The sequence below is a fragment of the Phaseolus vulgaris genome, chromosome 1 (assembly GCF_051622355.1).
Source record: "Phaseolus vulgaris cultivar YP4 chromosome 1, ASM5162235v1, whole genome shotgun sequence".
In the NCBI taxonomy this organism is placed as follows: domain Eukaryota; kingdom Viridiplantae; phylum Streptophyta; class Magnoliopsida; order Fabales; family Fabaceae; genus Phaseolus; species Phaseolus vulgaris.
In genome coordinates this window covers 20,762,565-20,781,903 of record NC_143498.1, presented here as the reverse complement: position 1 = coordinate 20,781,903, position 19,339 = coordinate 20,762,565, and the positions used below count along the sequence as shown (strand labels likewise).

The following is a 19,339-nucleotide window of genomic DNA, read 5'->3' as shown; positions in this document are numbered from 1 at the left end:
CCTACCGAATCCTGCTTTTATCACGAAACTCACTTACCAAGTCGAGGTTGACCGTTAGGCTTTCCTCGTTTAGGGTGAGATCGAACATTTGTCGTCGTATGGTGGGTTCGGCCACCTCAACCGGGATCATGGCCTCGGTCCCATACGTAAGGCTGTAGGGTGTCTCCTACGTGGTTGTTTGGGGGGTGCACCTGTACACCCAAAGTACCTCGATCAGCTCCTCGGTCCATCGGCCTTTGGCCTTGCCCAGCCGCTTTTTCAGCTCGTTGAGTATGACTTTGTTGGCGGCCTCGGCCTGCCCATTGGTTTGCGGGTGTTCTACCGAGGCCGTGATAGACTTGATGCCCAGGTCGTCATAGAAGGACTGTAGGCCTCGGTCAATGAACTGTCGGCCATTGTCAGTTATTATCGTGTGCGGGACGCCGAACCGGCAGACAATGCTCTTCCACACGAAGTTCTGCACATTCTTTGTCGAGATGGAGGCAAGGGGTTCAGCCTCGATCCATTTGGTGAAGTAGTCGACTCCCACCAGGAGTAATTTGGTCTACCCTTTCCCCGGGGAGAATGGACCGATGATGTCCATTCCCCATATGGCGAACGACCATGGGGAGATGATGCTGTGCAACTCTTCCGGCCTTGTGTGGTGGAGGTGGCCGAACTCTTGGCACTTGGCGCATTTCTTCACGTATTTGGCACAGTCGCCCTGTATGGTCGGCCAATAGTAGCCGGCTCTCAGAACCTTGGCGACTATCGTCCTCGCCCCGACGTGATTTCCGCAGATCCCCTCATGGATCTCGGACAGAATGTACTCGGCCCGTTTGTTGGTGATGCATTTTAGCAGGGGGGTCGAGTAACCTCTCCGGTACAAATCTTCGTTGATCATGGTATACCGGGCGCATTGTTGCTTCATCGCCTTTTCTTGGTCGGCCTTGATTGTACCGTCCGTCAGGTACTGGATGACGGGTGTCATCCATTTGTCGGCCTCGGCCTCTTCCCCTTCTATAGCTAGGCACTCGGCCTCGGCCTCGGTCACACTGGGGTGTCTCAGCCATATTTGTATGACTGACCTCTGATGGCTTTTCTTCTTGGTGACCGACAACTTGGACAAGATGTCGGCCCTTTTATTGTCCTCCCTCGGTATGCGTTCCAGGGGTGCCTTGCTGAAACGGGCGATGCTGCTTTTGGCCACGTGGTAGTATCGTTGCAGCAAAGGCTCCTTTACTTCGTACTCTCCTTTGACTTGGCCGACCATTACCTGGGAGTCGCTTTTGCATGTGACTTCGCGTGCTCCCATGTCGTAGGCTAGGTTTAGCCCGGCGAGCAAGGCCTCGTACTCGGCCTGGTTGTTAATTGCCCGAAATCCAAACTGGAGAGCTTGCTCTAGGAAGAGGTCGCCCGACCCCTCCAGGACGACTCCGGCTCCACAAACTATTTTACTTGAGGAGCCGTCCACATAGAGCGTCCACCCGCCCGAGGTGGTGGGCAGTGGTGTCAGCTCGGCCGAAAAGTCGGGCAGGCACTGGGACTTGATGGCGCCCCTCGGTTCGTAGCGTATGTCGAACTCGGAGAGTTTGACTGACCATCCTATCATCCTCCCTGCAAGGTCCGGCATAGATAAAATTTTAAAAATGGGGTAGTCGGTTCTTACAATTATGGAGTGATTTTGGAAGTAGGGGCGCATCCGTCTTGCTGTGAGGACTAGGGTGAGGGCCACCTTCTCTATCATCTGGTATCTGGTTTCGGCCGAGTGAAGGGTTCGGCTGACGAAGTACACCGATCGCTCCTTGCCCTCGGTCTCCTGTACCAGGGCGGCGCTGACTGCTTCCTCCGAGACTGCTAGGTATACCAGGATCAGGTGGTCGGGTCTCGGCTTCTGGATGACGGCCGGGGATGCCAGGAATTCCTTGAATTGTTTGAAGATTTCCTCGCATCGGTCGTCCCAGGCGAATATTTTGCCCTTTCGGAGCAGCTGGACCATTGGCCTCGTCCTCTCGGCCAGGCGGGGGACGAACCGGGAGAGGGCGGTCAGTCGTCCCAGGAGCTGTTGTACCTCCTTCACGCTGTTCGGACTTCTCATGTTGAGTATGGCCTGACATTTTTCGGGGTTGGCCTTTATCCCCTGGTGGGTGAGCATGAAGCCCAGGAACTTCCCTCCCTCAACCCCGAAAGTGCATTTTTCGGGGTTGAGCTTCATGTTGACTCCCTTTAAGGCCTTGAAGACCTCGTCCAGGTCGTTCAGATGTTGCTCGAACGAGTCGGACTTCATGACTATGTCGTCCACGTACACTTCTACCGCCCGGCCGATTAGGCCTTTGAAGATTTTGTCCATGAGGCGCTGGTAGGTCGCCCCTGCATTCTTGAGGTCGAACGACATGACCTCGTAATAGTAGTTGGCGTCGGCCGTCATGAAGGCCGTTTTCTCTTTGTCCCTGGGGTGCATGCTTATCTGGTTATAGCCAGAGTAAGCGTCCAGGAAGCTCATAATTTTGTGGTCGACCGCCCCGTCCACCAGTCGGTCAATGTTTGGGAGAGGGTAGGTGTCCTTCGGACATGCGCTGTTGATGTTTCTGTAGTCGACGCACATCCTCCAGTTACCGTTCGGTTTAGTGACCATGACGATGTTGGCCAACCATGTCGTGTATCGGGCCTCCCTTATGAATCCGGCCGACAGGAGCTTGCCGGCCTCCTCCTTTGCCGCAAGTTGCTTCTCTTCGCCCAAGTCCCTCTTCTTTTGGGAGATCGGGCGGGCCTCCTTGAATATTGACAATCGGTGGGTGATGAAATCCGGGCTCACCCCCGGCATGTCAGCCGGCGGCCATGAGAACATGTCGATATTCTTTTTCAGCGTGGCGTGCATGATCTTGGCCTCGGCCGCTGCCAAGGCTGTTCCTACAGCCGTGCTGTGTTCTTCGTCGAGGAGGGGAACTCTCCTCAGTTCCTCTCTCGCCTCTAGCCTATCCTCCGTCGCCCGGGGATTGAGGTCCACCAAGGCCACAGTTGGCTCGATCTTCCTCGGTTGGTCCTTCCTGGGGGAGCGGTCTTTTCAGGAGGACTTCCTCATCCTGAGGGGAGAGGTGTTGGCCCTTAAAGGCTCCACCCGGAGGGTCTTAGCATAGCACTCTCGTGCTTCTTTCTGGTCTACGTGGACTGTGAGAATGTCTCCTGTCCTTGAGGGGAACTTCATTGCGAGGTGAGGGGTTGAGACTATGGCCATCAGTCGGTTGATGGATGGTCAGCCGAGGAGGATGTTGTAGGAGGTGTTAGCGCCAATGACCAGGTATCGAATTTTGATGGTCCTGGTGTTCTTCCCCTCTCCGAAGGTGGTGTACAACTCGATGTAGCCCTTGGTACCTACCCTCTCGCCTGAGAATCCCACCACGTGGTCGTCGTATGGCATCATCTCGGCCTCGGCTATTCTCATGGCCTTGAAAGTTTTCCAGTAGAGGATATCTACCGAAATTCCTTGGTCCACAAGGGTTTTCCGTATGGTGAATCGGTCTATGTCGACCGCTATCACCATCGGGTCGTCCTGCTGGCGATAGTCTACGCCCTTAAAGTCCTCGTCCGTGAAGGTGATGGGTGGTATCCTTGGTCGAAATGTCACCGGGTTTACCTGATGTACCGCCCGGAGGTGCCTCTTCCGAGCGTTGTTCGTGCTTCCTCCCTCGGCGAAGCCGCCGGCTATAGTGTTGATAACCTCTCGGTTACCTCTCCTATCGGCCTCCCTTGGGGGTCGTCTCTTCGAGGGGGATCGTCCCTTGCGGATTGTCGGTCGCCCCTGTTATCTTGGTCATTTCGGCTGCGTTGGGGTGACCTCGTCCGTCTGGGTGGCTCCGCCCGGTGGGGTGGGTCTCGGCCATTCCTGACGAAACGACGGAGGTGCCCAACCTGGATAAGTTCCTCGATCTTATCCTTAAGGGCCTAACACTCCTCGGTTGAGTGTCCGGTGTTTTGGTGGTACCGACACCGCTTCCTCTTGTCGGCATTATTTGGGCTGACCACCTTCCTTAGAGGAGGGATCAACTCAGCGTTGAGGGCCTCGTCCAAAATCCTCCCCCTCTCTGTCGTCAAGGGTGTGTACCTTGAGAACCGGATCGGCCGGTCTCGGTTGTCTCGGCGTCGGTCATTTCTTTGACTCGGCCGCCCCTGACGGTCTTTTTCTTCCTTGTTTTTCTCCCCGCCGGCCTTAACACGAGCCTGGTTGCGGAATTCTCGGAGTTCTTCCTGCTGCATGTACTTAGCAGCTCTCTTTCTCAGCTCGTCCAAGCAGTCGGTCGGCTGCATGCACAGGTTGTCGACAAAGGGCCCCAGATGAAGGGCCGTCAGCATGTGGTGCATGGCAACGTCCGGGCTCATATTTCGGATGCTCATTGCCACCTTATTGAACCTATCCACAAAGGTTCTCAGCGATTCTCCCTTCTCCTGGCGGATGCCTACTAGGGCGATGGAGGTTAGGTGGTGCGGTCGGCTGGTCGCAAATTGGGTTTCAAACTTTGCTACAAGCGTGGCAAAGCTATCGATGGAGTTGGGTGAGAGCTTGGTGAACCAACTAAGGGCTGCTCCTTTCAAAGATGTGGGAAACACTCGGCATAACACGACATCGTCCGAGGTGTAGAGACTCATATGGGTGGTGTAGGCGTCCATATGCTCGTTTGGGTCGGTCGACCCATCATATCGTTCTCAGTTGAAACCCTTCCACTTCTCACGCAGTGTGACTTCGATGATGGTGTTGGTAAAGGGATGTTGGCGATTCGGGTCGGCTGTCAGGGTCGTCCGGGTGGACCTGATTAGGCATGACTCGTCGTCCATCTTGGTTTCCCGGGGAGGGGGTCGGCCTCTCGTCCCCTTAGCCACATCTGGGTTGGGGGGAGAGGTGTAGGACTTGCCGACAACATTTGTCGGTATGACAGAGGGTCCTCCCTCCCTCAGCTTCTTCTTCATCTCTTCGTTCTTCCTACGGAGAACTTGCAGCTCTTGCTCATTTTTTTTAGCTGCCTCCTCAGCTTTCCTTCTCATCTCGGCCATCTCTCTCTAGAGAGACAGCAGCAACATCGTCTGGTCAGCTTCAGTCATTCTTTCCATGCTTCTGGTTGAGACCATCTACTTTTATCCTTAAGCTAGTTCCCCTCGGCCCCACGGTGAGCGCCAATTGTTCCTACTAGGGAGATGGGACCTAGAGAACTATTGAAGTCTTCTTCTCCTTCCTTCGGCCGGTCAGGTTGCTGGGTGATGCGCTAGGATTCTTCTCGTCCTCCTGCTTCTCCTTCGGCCCTCGGTCTCGGGTGAACACCGGATGGTGGGGGTACCTGCGAAGGCACTCTGACGCTCAAGTTAGTAAAGCAGGTGATGGTGCTCTGGTAGGTGAACAGTAATAAATGACGTACCTTATTCCTTGGGATGCGTGCTATTTATATTATTCTGATGGACCTACCTTGTTGGGCCCGTTTATCGAGGTGGATACCGCTTAGGGTTGCATTACCTAATTCTTAACGATGGATTAACTTTGCTGACCTTGGTTTGAGCGTTAATGGTAATCAGGATTGGCCGTCGGCCTCATCCTTAGGTATGAGTCGGCCATCGGCCAGGTTTCCCCGGTCTTGTCGTCTCGGCCAAGTCTTCCAAGGTCTCGGCCAGGTCTTTCAAGGCCTCGGCCAGGTGGATCGTCGACCAAGTCTCTCAGGTCTCGAGCAGGGTCTTGGTCAGATTGACCCGGTCTCGGGTAGGGAGACCAGAGGTCGGCCTCGCCCATACCGGTACAATATCTAATTTAGTTCATATAATAATTAATTATTATTTTTAAAATTGATTTTATTTAATATTTTCGTAGTGATAAAATTATAAAATATCCAGATTTCGACTTGCTACGTTTGATTACTTACTTGACAGGAGATTTTTGTAGAGCAATTCATAAAAGTTTTGTTCTAAATATTTATTTCAATTTCATATTCAACCTTCAAATTTGAGACTAATCATTAAATTGAATAAAATTTAGCAGATTTTATCCACACACGCCTGATGAAATTTTTGTGGTTTTAAAACTATAGTAATAAATCGTGCTAAAATATTATACTTCATAAGTTAAAATTTGCACATATTTGAATTGACAAAGTAAATACATTTGGGTGTGGATCCCACTTGCACATTAGAAGTTTGAGGAACAATGACGAAGTTTGTGAATTGGATTAGGTTCGTCAGATTTTTTGTGTGGAAATCTTATCTTACTAAGATATCATAGTTGTTGCTGAGTATGGTCCTCAGATTAGGATTTTTATAGTGATAACACCGTAAGGACTTTCTTTTCTTCTTTAAATGACATTTCTGCATGCAAAAGACAAATTTGAAATGTATATGCACTATGGTGATGATGATTGTTTTAATAAAATCATTATTATTATGCGTTTCAAATCATATAATTTGAGTAAGAGTTTTATCCTATTGTTGTTTTTTTTATATTTAATTGTGTTTATAGACGTAGATTTAACTTGTCTTTTTGGGGCAACGTTGAATTTAGTATCAAACCATTCGTAATAAAAATTATTAAATAAAAATTAATTTTAAAAATAAAAAATAATTAATTAATATATTAACTACAATAGATAATATTCTATAAATTAAAAAATTATTGATATATAAAATAGTTTTATTATTAATAAATACTTTTTAAATTGATATTATTTAATGATCTTGCCGGTTGACCGGGACGCAAGAACCTTGCCTCGTCAAACCTGGATCGACTTCTGCGCCGTGTTAGCCTCCGTCCTTCACCGCGATTCACCTCAAGAACCTGCAAAAGACAGAACGGCGCCGCTGCGGCCGATCACGCTCTGACGCCCAAGTCAGCGATTGAACCACCAAATACTAAGAGAAAACTCAAGATCTCTAAGGAACCGTGCAAAATTCTCTCTCAGCGTACTCAAGACTCGCAAGCGTAAAGAAGTGATCTAAACGTGCGTACCTCAGAAGTTCGTTAGAATCTCTTATATACCTGTGCACTTTCTCTCTCCTAACAATTACACATCTGGACACGTGGCTCGCATCCAGCTGTACACGTGTCACCATCTGGAGCATCCTTGACTTGGGCGCCACTTCTTACTCTTCAAGCTTTTGGCTAAGTTACTTATGCATGACACAACTCAGTGCATAGCTGCCTTGGAGCGTGATCTCTTCTGAGTGGCGAGTTCGGGTGCCTTCGTACACACCTTCCCTGTGGTCTCGCCGGCCGCCTTCATGATCTGCTTTACTTGCTTCACCGTGTATGTTCAGGTAAGCTGTCTCCCGACCTCATCCTTTGGCTAGCTAGGAAATGACTATCTGACTTCATCTTCGGCGATGTCCTTGTTTCGGCGATCTCTAACCACCATGTGGTCGTGGGTTCGCATTTGGCGACTTCATCTCAAACCCGGTGACCGCCGGTTTAGGTATGCTAGAGACCGGGGCACGCCAACTTAATAACTGGCGACCACACGAGCCCCCCGACTTCCTTCCCTTCTGCCAACCATGGGCCCTGCTCAACATGCCTACATAATAGCTCGATGCCACGTCATCACTTCCGACTACCAGGACGGTACATTTAATAATTATTTATTATTAATAAAAATTATTTATTATTAATAATAAAATTATTTTATATAATAATTTTTTTAGTCTTTAAAGTAATATCTAATTTAGTTAATTTATTACTTAATTATTTTTTGTTTTTGAAATTAATTTTATTTAATTATTCTTTTAGTTAATTGATTTTATATATGTATAAAAAGATCATATATTCAAAATATATTAGACTGTAATGATACAATTAGCATTAAGTTATATATTTAATGTTGTTGATTGTCCACACTACAAAAAAAATTATTTTTAGCGTGGGTTATATTTGACATTATCGGCGGTTTTAATCCCTGTAAAGTGTGTTACTCGCGGTTTGCTTTTTCCCTGAAAGAACCAGCGTCGCTAACTGATTATGGGTTTGTAAGAACCCCTGGAAAATAATCACTTTTCGGCAGTTTGAAAACCCCCGCTATTACCGGCGATTTTGAACCCCCGTTATTCCCGACAGTTTGACAAACCCCTGCTATTCTCCGCGGTTTGGGAAACCTCCGCTATTTCCGACGATTTGAAAACTCCAACTAAATTCAAACCTGGAATTGAAAATAAGGAAGAAGCAGGTGAAAGATGAAACCTTTATTGAATTCTGCACTTTCTCCACCCTCATATTTTGAAATTCCAATTTTACCTGTAAAAATAAATTATCCCTGTATTCTAAATTCCCAAACGTTTGAAGTTAAACTTTTTTTTTCTTCTAAAATTATAATTCAAAATATAAAATATGTATAATTTAAAATCTATATTTTGTATTTTGCATCATACAATACATATTTCTACTTGAAATTGTAAATGTATATTTTTAAATAGTAATAATTTTGGAATGTATTTTTTGAAACCTGAAATATATTTATTCCCAGTGTTAATATAAAGTTAATTATACATCTAAATAAAATCATATTTAATCTTAAAATTTACTTATAGTTGTTTTTTAATATTTAAAAGTTAAAAAGATATAGAAAATTACGTTAAATTTTAGAAAAACAAAAATAATTCAAGTTTTAAAAAAAAAATATCTAATAATACATTTAAAATTTACAGCACAAAACACATTTTACTCCAAATCAATGTCCTGAGACAGTTTCGTTCCCAGATCACGTTCCCTGATTTGTTCATTCTTCAAATTCCCAGCATTCAAAATCGCAATTGCAAAGCGTAATTCCAATAGCTTAGGAACTCTAATGCCATTCGAATATAATAAAAAAACAAATAGGAACAATTCCAAAAAAACCTTGAAGTTCTTTATATAACTGCATTCCACCTTCAAGAAATTTTTATCCCATTTTTCTCTCAGGTGAATCTGCAAAATGGAAGAGAAAGTAAAGTACCATTTTTCTCTTCCATACAATCAAAACAAAATCCACAGATAACTAAAACATATGAAATCTTAGAAAGTGAATAATAAAACAATTCCTACTACATTCTTCGGCTATGATTGTTGATGTTGATAATTTGTTTCATCATTAGGAACACTTCCTTGATCGGATGCCTAATATATAAAAATAGTTATAATAAGTAGCATTCCAATTACAATATAAAATATATATTAATTTAATAAAGATTACCGGTGATGCATAAAACATAGCAAAATCACGAGGCAACTCTCCGGAATAGTTTTGCACAAAAAAAGTCATCATTGCCTTCATTTCATTGACTTGTGATGTCAATATAGAAACCTAGTTTATAACACAAAATGAATGAAATTAATCACTTGCCATCAAAATACTATTGCCAAATCAAATCGGTCAACACCACAGTAAAAATTAAAATATAATAATGTACAATTGAGAACAAGAAAAGTAAATAATTGATTAATAAAAGGTAATATGTACATGTTAGCAACAAAGACAAAGGAAAGCAATATGATGTTACTTTGATTAAACTAAGTGACTACAAACTGGTTCTAGCACTAAACACTATTTCATCATTTAGGCCAATATCCAAAATCACCACTTCCTAAAAGAAACAGAACTTACCATTAATAGGCTTTATTTCATGATTGTATCTAGCATACTTAAGTCATGCCATAACACCACACTAATTAATACCCTATAAATAAATATTAAAAGAAAATATTTTGTACAAATAAATATTAAAAAACAAAAATATACTCAGTGACACATAAAGCTAGTAAACTAATCAGGTGTGTAGTTGCTTTCTGCCATCTTGGTTGCTGACAAACCACTAAGTCCTTTGGAGATTGCATGCGTGAAAAGTGATGAAAATGACCATGAATTATCGTCAGCCCAAGTCAAGTGTATTTAGGTCTTAGGTTTATTAAGTTTTTGATAGAATTATATTGACATTTTTCTTAGTTTTTTGGAAAATATATTATACACTATGTTTTGGACAAACTGTTTATCAACATTTAAAACCGTGCCAAGTTCACAAAGTTGTTAACCTAATTCTTTATTTTTAGCAGGTCAATCACTACAACAATGCTTCCATCCACTATTAAAACTACATTCATTAGTGAGGGACTCCAGCAATACTCTTTTATGAGTATCAAAACTTTTAGTTTTCCTAATTCCTACTCACCAACTCTATCCCTATGGCCAACTCCAAAAACTGAACAAGTCTCTAATATGCCTCAAATACAAGTCTATAATATGATATTTCAATCAAGGTTTCCCATCTCTTAAAAAAGGTTAGTGTCTAGCTTAATATTAAGAATGAAGATGAGGGAACTAGTGTGCAAATATACAACAGAAAAAAATGTTGCCACATTTCCACTACTGCACTTCACATCCCAAATAAAAAAATATGATCAAAAGTAATAAATAATGAACCTGATTTTGTAAATCTGTATTGGAAGATGTTCCACTATACGAATGAGCATTGCAGCCAAATACTTTAGATGGACAAGGACCCAAACCTAAACCCCTAACACGTCCACAATGTTCTTGACTTTCGAAAACATAAGCTAAGGAATAGGTTGTTTATATTTCTTTAGATATGAATGGTGATGAAGTTAATTCATATGCTTGAATTTTTTCCTACAGAGAACACAAAAAGAAATAAATTAAACTTACATTAAGTGTGATTGACAATTATAGACTTTATCAGAATTAAACTTACACCAATTTCCTTCGCTTCATCACTCACAAATGCTCCATTAGCATGCTTATGTGTAGCTATCCGTATATCTCCTATACTAACCTTGTGGCCACACTCTTTTTCCTATTAAAATGAAGAAAAATTATGTGACACATTCTAAGAAAGATTAAAACATAAATTTGACATGAACATATGTATTATTGTCACCATTTCATCTCTTTTCCTTGCAATGGTCTTAGATCCACCCGTGTGAGCAATGGTTTGCTTTGTCCTATTCTCTTTATTTTTTAGAGCATTTTCCTAATCATCAACATGTAAAAATTAATAATCTGAATGTAAATTCCTAAAAAATGTTTTAGTTATACCTTCGTTTTTTAATTTAGACGGTAATCCACAAACGAAGCCCAATGATCTCTATTTATTCCTTCTAGAGCCATTGCAATCAATTCATCTCTAGTACGTGTTCCATCATTCCTTTGTTGCCACAATTCTTGTCGGTGGTCTCTCCATTTTGTGTTAAGTGATTTAAGGACATGATTTATATGAACATCAGAATGGATATCAAATTTAGCCTTCAAAACAAGCAACACATAAAATTAACAATAATTATAACATATTTAATTTAAAAAAATAATAATTATAGTATAACTTTAGACATGATTTACCTGAATAGTGTTTTTAAGTATATCTTCTTTATAAACTTTAGGAATCTTCGTCCAACTAGAATAACTAATAGGAAAGGAATTATGATTTCTTGAAATACTACCTAAGAACCTATTCAATAATGCTCCACCATCTGCAATAGGTTGACCCTCATTATTCTATTTCACAAGAATCCTTTCATTAGGACGTAGATGCCAAACATCATTGGTTCTTAGTTGTTTTGTGTTTCTCTTTCCTTGCTCATCTGTGAAATATAAAAAAACATTTGTGTTTAAGGGATATAAGACTAAACGGAAAAATTAATACTACATAACTATATATAACATTGTATGATTTTAACAAATTGATAGTGGCTTTATACAAATTTCCATTTTGAACTTGATATATAGTGACTTACCAATGATATCAACGAGCCATGCTCTTTTGCGGGCTGTAGGCCTTTGTTGATGTGCTTGCATCTCAGCTTCATCGTTTTCTTCCTCTTCATTATCTGAATATACATCTGATATACCAGGTATTGTTGGTACAGGTACATGTACATATTGATGTGGTGGCTGAGAATCAGATTGAGGTGCTATTGGCGGTTGAACAATGAATGTAGGAGCAGAGTTAGTTTGACTTTTTGAACATATCCTAACTTTCAAGGTTCCTGAAAATAAATCAACTCAATGAAAAAAACAATTAATGATGTGATTATTAATAAATTTGAAAAAGAAGTGAACACAAATTACTTGGCTGAGATGCGGTTGAAGGTGGAAGGGGAGCACGTTTAATACTTGGTTAAGGTGTAGATGGAGGTGGATGGGGAAATGGAGATGGAATACCTTTAGGATTACTTGTTTCAAGTCATGCATCAATCACAAAATTACAAGTGAATTACAAATGAATCAATATATTGAAGAATGTAATTTATAGATAACAAATAAATTGTATGAAAATTTATACATCTAACCAGGTTTATAAGGGTGAGTACTAGGCCTTGAAGGATGACTACTCACTTGATTTTCTGACTTAGACTTACTTGAGTTTGCAAATTTCATCTTCAAGATTCCTAACAATCAATAAAACTCTTGAAGATGTAACATTACGTATTAATGAAAATTAAAACTCAAAATTTTAAATTGAACATATTACATGGATGAGATGGAGGATAAGCTGTAGATGAACTATTCTTGTTGGTTGGTATTTTCTTCATCTTCAGGTGGTTTATAAACAATAAGATAAACACATAAATTTATGCAATAGGATAATAATTACATAAATTCAAAGTTGTAGGATAATAAATTAAAATGAAATAGTAAAAAAAAACCTTGTTAGTTGTATATTTTCTTCCACATCTAGAAATAATGTTTCTACGTTTTGTTGTTCAAATGGCTTAGATTCATGAAAATTGTCAACATCATCTTCAACCATGTTGTACAAGTCTCTAGGCTTTAAATGTAGAGGTATGCACCAATTTTTATCAAATTCATCTTCTACATAATATACCAGTGTGGATCAAGTGTGAAAAATTTAGTAATGTAAATCCATACTCATCACTCATAATCCCTTTAGATGTATTAGTCCACATACATTTGAATAAAACAATTGAGAATCGACCATGGTAGTTTATCTCAATTATGTCTATCAATCGACCATAATATGGTACACCTCCAAACCGCATTTGAGTATCACTACTACTTGCATAACTCCTTGTCCCAAATGCACCAAACACTCCACTGTTTTGTGTTTTAAGCCAAAGGTCATGCTCCAATATATGAAATTTGAACCCATTAACATTGTAGGCACTATACCGCTTTGCATAATCAATCGGACCCATAGTTAAGAATTTTAAATCATCTGAATGGATACCAATTGATTCATTCCTTACCTAAAAGAAAAAAATATCATATGAAATGTAATATAAATATATATATATATATATATATATATATATATGAATCAAATACTATTGGTGTAAATATACATACACGACGTGAAAACCACTCTGCAAATTCTCTATGAACCCTCTTGTCTATCATAGAGGATGATCGTGTGCGACTTCTTAGTTGTCTTTGTAGAGTATCTCTAAATTTCCTATATTAAACATATAAAATATATAAGTTAATACGGAAGAGAAAATTAATTATAAAAAAAAACACTATGGTTCATAAGCTTACTGCAGAAATGGGTCAACTATGGTGCAGTTAGTTAACACATGACGATGTGCTTGCAACTTTTCCTTTGTAGATAGAGTGAAATAAGTGAAACCCCCAACTGGTTTTCCGACTGGCAGGAACAATGTATTTTCATTAGAAGGCACAATAGCAGGCTCATCATTAACACGATGCAATCAATTGAATACAGTCTCAATTCCATCTAAATATCTCGAACAAAAAGTTAAAGCCTCTTCTGCCATGTATCCTTCAGCTATTGACCCTTCTGCTTGTGCTTTATTACGAACATAAGACTTTAATTTTCCTAGATACCTCTCAATGGGATACATCCATCGATATTGGACGAGTCCTCCAAGCTTGGCATCTTCTACTAGATGCACAACTAAATGAACCATGACTGTAAAAAAAGAAGGAGGAAATAACATCTCCATGTGACACAATGTGAGGACCACTCTACTTTGTAACTCGTCAAGTTCATCCATTTTTAAAACTTTATTACACAATTTTCTAAAAAACAAACATAAATCAATTAAAACAGAGCAGACTTCCTTAGGAAGTGTATTTCTTATTGCCAAAGGTAGAAGTTGCTCCATCAAAATATGTGAGTCATGACTTTTCAATCCTCCAAGCTTACGTTGTTTGACATCAATGCATCTGTTAATGTAACTAGAGTAACCATCTGGAACAGTTATGTTCTTCAAAGTTTTGAGAAAGACATCTTTATTTACATTTGTCAATGTATATATAGCAGGGAGATATCTACCTTTTTCATCAGGCCAAAGATCAAGTCTAATACCCCAAAGTTGTAAATCCTTTCGTGCCTTTAGATTTTCTTTACATTTATTTGAACTATCATTCAACAATGTAAACACCACATTATCACATACATTTTTTTCAATGTGCATAACATCCAAATTGTGGGGTAATAAGTTGTCTACCCAATAAGGAAGTTCAAAAAATATACTCTTTTTTCGCCATTGTTGAGTGTCTAACTTTGTATGATTAACTCCCTGCTGTCTTTTTGCCCGCTCTTCAAGTATTGGTTCTTTCCCAAATTCAACATTAAGATTCTGAACTTGTTGTAAGACATCATATCCTGAGATTGCCAAAGGTGGACTTCTGTCTTCTCTAGTTCCATCAAATCTCATGCGAGCTAGTCTAAATTTATGCCTTCCATCTAACCAACGACGATGACTCATGAAACAAAATTTACCACCTTTAAGAAGCTTCCTAGGAATGGTGTCAAAATTACATCTAGGACATGCCAACCCAGTATGTGTGTTTCATCCAGATAGTGTTCCAAGACCTGGAAAATCACTAATAGTCCACAATATGGCTGCATGCATATCAAACACTTCATTTCCATATGAATCAAAAGTTTTCACACCAGTGTTCCATAACTCTTTCAACTCTTCTATTAATGGCTGTAAATATACATCAATATCATTTCCTGGAGCTCGCTTTTCAGGAATGATCATAAAGAGAATGAATGAACTTTGTTTCATACACATCTAAAGAGGAAGGTTGTACGGTATGAGTACAACTGGCCAAATACTGTGACTAGTGCTTAAATTTCCATATGGATTAAACCCATCAGTAGCCAAACCAAGTCGCACATTTCGAGGGTCTGAGGAAAATTCAGGATGTTTAAAGTCAAATGACTTTCATGCTTCAGAATCTCTTGGATGCCTTAAGATGCCTTCATATGTACTTCCCGATATCGCATATGCTCAGCTATTTTAGAAGACATAAACATCCTCTGTAAGCGTGGCTTCAAAGGGAAATACCTTAAAACCTTTGCAAGAATTTTTTTTCGTTTGTTACTTGTAGCACAAACAATTGTACTCTTTTTTTTGCCTTCCATCTAGATGTTTTACATTTCTTACAAAAATCCTTATTTGCGTCTTCTCCTAAGTACAACATGCAATCATTCGGACAAGCATCAATTTTGGTGTAATGAAGATCAAGCTTGTTAATGGTTTTCTTCACCTCATAGAATGAGTGCGGAATTTTAGCATGTTCAAAGGCATCTGCTAACAACTCTAGTATCATGGACATTGCCTTGTCACTTATTTTGCATAGACATTTGATGTGGTACAATTTGATCAAGAAAGAAAGTTTAGAATATTTATCACACCCTTCATATAGACTCTCTTGACCATCTTGCATTAACTAAAAAAAATCTTCAATATCATCATTCACAGTATGGCTTGAATGTGCACTCGTTTCCCTATCATTCACCATGTCATTGCTATATTGATGATGCCCAAATGCCTCGTTAACCATATCACACATCAGATAATCATCAACAATTCTTTCATTATCTTCTTGCGACATTACATGTGCTTCATTTGTCACATTTACTCCTGTTCTCTCCCCATGTAGAAGCCAGACTCTATATCCACTTGGAAAAGGTTTAACAATCAAGTGGTCATACACTAATTCACGACACTCCCATTTGTTAAAGTTGCACTTTTGACATGGGCATATTATCTTCCCTCTCACACCATTATTAGCAAATGCAAAGTCCAAAAACTTATTCAAGTCTTCCATATATTTCGGTTTATTTCTTGGCATGTCTATCCAAGATTTATCCATTGAAATGAGGTATGCTCAAACAACGATTGATACATCATTTAACTATTTCAATAAAAATATATTCAATGATCTTAATTCTTTATTAACACAAAACCAAACATGTGAGGATGATTTTTCTGTCATGTTAGATAAAAAAAGATGAAGATGCTATAAAGAAAGTTATCAAATAATATATCCTTTTTATATAATAGTATAGATATAAAGATATATTCTAAACTTAAAAAAGTATATTCTAAATCAGTTTTTGAATTAATCCACGTAAAAAAATATTGTTTTGATGTCACTTGAATTTTTAAACATATAATATGTACCATCTCAACCAAATCAACATGTCAATCAAGAAATAAATACAGATAAATCAATACTCCGTTAGTACATGTATGCCCTCATTATGTAAAAATTAAATTTTTATTTAATTACGATGTAAGATAAATTTGTTGAGTTTTATATAATAATTACTTTTAAAGTATGTCCAAAGGTATCTTCTTGAAAGTCCAGTAGTTAGAAAAAATTGTAAAAAGCTTCGATATTACAGCTTTAGAAACTAGTTGATTAATACTATTTTGGGCCAAAACTAACAATCTAATCATAATAATAGTAATAGCAACAACAACACAAAAACTGCACACACATTGTTCTAAGTTAGTTAATTAGGTGAATAGTTTATGTGCTTCTTTTCTTTTCCAACCTTATTCTGAGTACATCATGTTGGGTTTAATAGTGCCAAAGTTCAAGAGGGGGGGTGAATTGACCTTTTAAAACTTTCTCGCAGAAACAGTGTTTAACACAGTTTTACAGAAAATAAATCGATTTATGTGAAAATGAACAGATTTATTTCAGCACTGTTTTTGTTTGAAAAGCTTTTAATTCAGCAAGGTTAATCACAAGATTATGCAGATAGAATTTCCAGATGCACACACACAGATATCAGATTGAAAAACAGTGTAACACAAAAACCAACAAACCTTAATTCCAATTCGTGTGATTTAGGTTCAGTTAAGGGCTTGACAATTAGTGAGACAATCTATCACACACAACCTGTTTTATTAGCCTTTAACAGATTATCAGTGTTCTTATTGAAACCAGACAGTTTTCCAGAAATTAAGAACAATGAATCACAGAAAAGCAAGCTTCAACTTTAAGCAATTGTTTAAGGTTCAATTAATAGCTTTAACAATTTCTTGAGCAACCTACCACAGCCAATCTGTTCCAGTGGCTTTTAGGAGATTTTATATGTTCTTATCAGATTCAAACAACTTTTTCAGAAATTAAGAACAGTATGCACAGTGCCCAGAAAGAACAGATTTATTTTCAATTGAACAGATTTATTTCTTTGCTGTTTTATCAATTATGCAGAAACAAAATTGCAGGGAGTGAGAGAGAATGAACACAAGCAGTTATACTGGTTCACTCAACTGAGCTACATCCAGTTTTCACCAAAACCAGGTGGAAATCACTAAAACACAGTACAACCAAGTACAATTCCCACTGTTCTTGAAACCTACAAGAACTTAGGTACTCTTGCTGAAAAAACCTATTTCAGCTCACACACACACACTCTCCAAGAAAACCTATCAAGAAGAGTGTTCAACCAAACTATTACAAGAAATGAGAAGTGAAACGACTACACCTGATTGAGGATACAAAGATATGTCTTAAACCAGTAGTCAAGATTGCTAGAACAGTAGCTGCACCTCACACCAAGCTTTTGGAACCAAACCAAGAACAAGCACTTTGTGATTTTCGAAATCTTTGAAGAACAAATGCTAATCCTTTGTAAACACTTAACTCTCTACTGTCAAAACTTGTTTTTGCAAATGTATGAATTGATATTAATCTCAGAAACAAGTTTGCATTTTATAGAAAGCCAACTTATAACAGATTTTTGAAAAACAGTTAAAGCTGTTATAAAATGAACAGATTGAAAATAAAATGAACAGATTTATTTTCTAAAGTAGTTAGAGAATTTGTTAAGTGAGGAGACTTAGTCAACCATTCTGGTGCTGAGATAAAACAAAAAAACGTTTAAGCTTGACATGGCACCAGAGGCAAAAAGAATCTATTCATTTACAGATGAACAGATTTATTTTTCAAAACGAAAACAGAGAAAGTTTAACTATTTAAAACTCAGTCGTTTTGAAAAGAAGAAGACTTAGTCAAAATACCTGATGCACAAAATCTAATTTTTACAAGACTTAGCCAAGGCATCAGTGTAAAAATGAATCTGTTTATTTAGAAAAGAACAGATTTATTTTTATGCAGTAAACGTGTTTTTTGTAAAACATGTGAAAAACAGTTTAAGAAAACTTATGCTTGTTCTTATCACATGGCCAGTGGTTATGAGGTGAGTTACTCAGCAAAAAGCCCACTCTTAGACAACCTCTAAGCACTACCTAAGACACACTTAAAGCAAAGCAAAATACAAATGAAATGTACATATAAGTCTTCATCAAACACAATCTTGAAGGGGCAGCAACCATCTTCAACACATCATACTTTTTCTAAGGCCAAAAATTGTACATTAAAACAGGGTGCAGCAGAGACAGAACAAGCAGAAAAAAAAACATAGTGCATCAGTGAAAAACTAGGACATGTTTTCTACATAATTATGCAGAACTATACAACGGTTGCACAAGCTCCTTTCACACAAGGTTCATCAACATCTATTTAGACCCCCTTCACTTCTACACACCAAAACCTTTCCAAAAACACTTGACAGTAGCATCACCTACAGGTCCAGTACCATTTGGTCCAAGAGTTTTGTCTAGCCAGAGTCTAGGAGTTTTGTCAATTTGCTAGGTAGTACAACTTGGTCCATTGGAACCGTTGCATATAAGTTGACTTGAAATCATAATGTACTATGCCTCTGAGGCATTGCTCTCAAGCTCTTGAAAAAGTGCTACCTCACTGTGGCTGCTCAACTTCTTTTTCCCAAAGCTATGGTTGAGAGTTTCTCTAAGTTACCTTAAACCATAGTTCTCTTGTTAACTAGTATTATGTGGTGTTCAATGAGAACACCACATTTGCTCACCAATAGCTTCGTTAACTAATGATAACTTCTAAGAAACTTAAATTGAAAAACCACTAGTCATAATATCTAAATACAATACAAAACAAACAAAAAATTCAAAATAAGTTAATATGAGAAAACAATTAGACTAGGAATGAGAAACAAGTATCATAAGGCCCAAGCAGAAGTTGTTCACAGTTTTCACTTTGTAAAGATAAAGAAGGGGATGAAGGTAGTGATAGTGCAGGAGACAGAA

At 39.2% G+C, this 19,339-nt stretch overlaps 2 protein-coding genes and 2 pseudogenes across 2 annotated transcripts; all 4 read right to left on the bottom strand.

Moving 5' to 3' along the window:
* Positions 1 to 544: 544 nt before the first annotated feature.
* On the bottom strand, positions 545 to 2,407 carry LOC150029558 (uncharacterized). The gene has a single exon (XM_090295907.1). It carries the CDS (start codon positions 2,405 to 2,407, stop codon positions 545 to 547), a length of 1,863 nt encoding a protein of 620 aa, XP_090152033.1.
* A 1,514-nt stretch (positions 2,408 to 3,921) lies between these two features.
* On the bottom strand, positions 3,922 to 4,644 carry LOC137815611 (uncharacterized). Its single transcript, XM_068618724.1, has one exon. It carries the CDS (start codon positions 4,642 to 4,644, stop codon positions 3,922 to 3,924), a length of 723 nt encoding a protein of 240 aa, XP_068474825.1.
* A 4,009-nt stretch (positions 4,645 to 8,653) lies between these two features.
* Positions 8,654 to 12,359, bottom strand: LOC150029557 (uncharacterized; annotated as a pseudogene).
* A 428-nt stretch (positions 12,360 to 12,787) lies between these two features.
* On the bottom strand, positions 12,788 to 16,073 carry LOC150029556 (uncharacterized; annotated as a pseudogene).
* Positions 16,074 to 19,339: the final 3,266 nt, after the last annotated feature.

Bases quoted from the DNA above. Each gene is read 5' to 3' on its own strand.
- LOC150029558 (XM_090295907.1), bottom strand. From the start codon at position 2,407: ATGACGGCCGACGCCAACTACTATTACGAGGTCATGTCGTTCGACCTC.
- LOC137815611 (XM_068618724.1), bottom strand. From the start codon at position 4,644: ATGGACGCCTACACCACCCATATGAGTCTCTACACCTCGGACGATGTC.